This window comes from Eimeria mitis, genomic scaffold, assembly GCF_000499745.2.
Source record: "Eimeria mitis Houghton genomic scaffold, Emh_scaff1950, whole genome shotgun sequence".
Classification (NCBI taxonomy): domain Eukaryota; phylum Apicomplexa; class Conoidasida; order Eucoccidiorida; family Eimeriidae; genus Eimeria; species Eimeria mitis.
This window is the reverse complement of record NW_013570274.1, coordinates 8,352-10,067: the sequence shown is the minus strand read 5'-3', so window position 1 is coordinate 10,067 and position 1,716 is coordinate 8,352. Positions and strand designations below refer to the sequence as shown.

General features: G+C 58.7%; 1 protein-coding gene across 1 annotated transcript in view; it reads right to left on the bottom strand.

Moving 5' to 3' along the window:
- Nucleotides 1–576: 576 nt before the first annotated feature.
- Nucleotides 577–1,716, bottom strand: part of EMH_0046340 (uncharacterized protein) — a gene marked incomplete at both ends in the record, with an annotated part of 8,694 nt that continues 7,554 nt past the window's right edge. The window contains 2 exon segments of the mRNA XM_013496156.1: nucleotides 577–647; nucleotides 651–1,655. Coding sequence (XP_013351610.1) covers nucleotides 577–647; nucleotides 651–1,655 — 1,076 coding nt within the window.

The window sequence follows — 1,716 nt, the reverse complement described above, 5'->3', positions numbered from 1 at the left end:
ACAATGGTGTGCAGCAGGTTGCGAGAAGATATAACCCCCCAGTGCGGCATCAGCAGCAGCAGCTGCAGCCGCTCAACGCAGCCTAGAGGCTTCGGTGGCAGCTGCTGCTGCTGCAGATATACCCGGTGCTGCTGCAGCAGCTGCATATCCAGCAGCACGAGAGCAGCACGACGAACAGCAGCAACAGAAGACTGAGTAGCCTGCAGCAGCGCATGCAGCAGCGGGACTGGCAGCAGCTGCGACTCATCTACTGCAGCAGCACCACCACAGCTTCCTCCTGCTGCTGATCCACCAGCAGCAGCAGAATTTGCTGCTGCTGCTGCTGCAGCAGCAGCAGCAGCAGGATGTGCTGCTGCATCCGCGGACTGTTCATTCTTGACGTGGTGGTGCAGCGGCGCAGCAGGAAGAGGAGCAGCAGCAGCAGCTGGTGCTGCTGCTGCTCCAGCAGGAGCAGCAGCAGCAGCAGCACCTGCTGCAGCAGCAGCAGGAATGTGAGTATGCTTGATGAAGTCTGCTGCTCTAGAAGGGGGAGCAGCAGCAAAGACAACAGCAAGCCACTGCAGCAGCAGCACAACCTCAGAGCTGCGGTGCATCGCGAGGGGGGAGAGGGCCCCCAGCAGCAGCTGCAGCTCCTCCACAGTAAACAANGCTGCTGCTGCTGCTGCTGCTGCTGCTGCTGCTGCTGCAGCAGCAGCTTTCATTCTCTGTTTCATACACCCCCATGTCTCTTAGACTTTTATATAAAGTAGGTAGGCGCCGCAGCTGCTGCTTCTTGAGCTGCTGCTGCTGCGGTGGTGCTGCAGCAGCAAACGCACCCCATAGAGTTTCTTCCCAGTTGTGTAGCTGCTGCAGCTGCTGCTGCTGCTGCTCTTCTGTTGGTGGGTCTGCTGCTGCAGCAAAAGGGATACAGTATAAATCCTGCTCAGCAGCAGCACGAGTTTCTTCGTTGTCTATAGATATATCTTCTGCTGCTGCTGCTGCTGCTGCTGCTGCTGGATCTATGTCGCTGTATCTGTTGCTGCTGCTGCTGCTGCTGCTGAGACGCCGCTTGCTGCGCACCTGCTGCTCCGCCTCTGCATGCTCTCGTGCTGCAGCAGCAGCACGAGCAGCAGCTTCTGCTTCCTGTTCAAGCGCTTCTAATTCACTGCTGCTGCTGCTGCTGCTGCTGCTGCTGCTGCTGCTGCTGCTGTTTCTGTTTCTCCTTCTATTTATTTCGAGCCGCAGCAGCTGCAGCTCCTCTAGCTGCAGCAGGTCTCGTTGGTGCTGCTGCTGCTGTGCTGCGTAGCTGCTGCCTCTGCATGCGTTCCAGCTGGCCCCAGGTACAGCAGCAAGTCTAGCAACAGCAGCAGCAGCAGCAGCACGTCTCTTACAGCAACGACACCGCTGCTGCTGCTGCTGCTGCTGCTGCTGCTGCTGCTGCTGCTGCTGCTGCTGCTGCTGCTGCTGCTGCTGCTGCGGCTGAGCAAAGAAAGGACCCAGAGCCAGACGTGCTGCAGTGTCTAGACACCCCAACGCCAGGGGGTGCAGCGGGGAGCAGCAAGCAGCAAAGGCTCGGTGCAGCGACTGCAGCAGCGCAGCTTTTTCTGCTGCTGCATTCAGAGGAGCAGCAGCAGCAGCTGCTGCTGCTGCTGTTGCAGATGCGTCTCCTGCTGCTGCTGAGCCACGAGCACCCAAAATTAAATGAGATGAAGTGGACAGCAGAGTCGATAGCAGCAA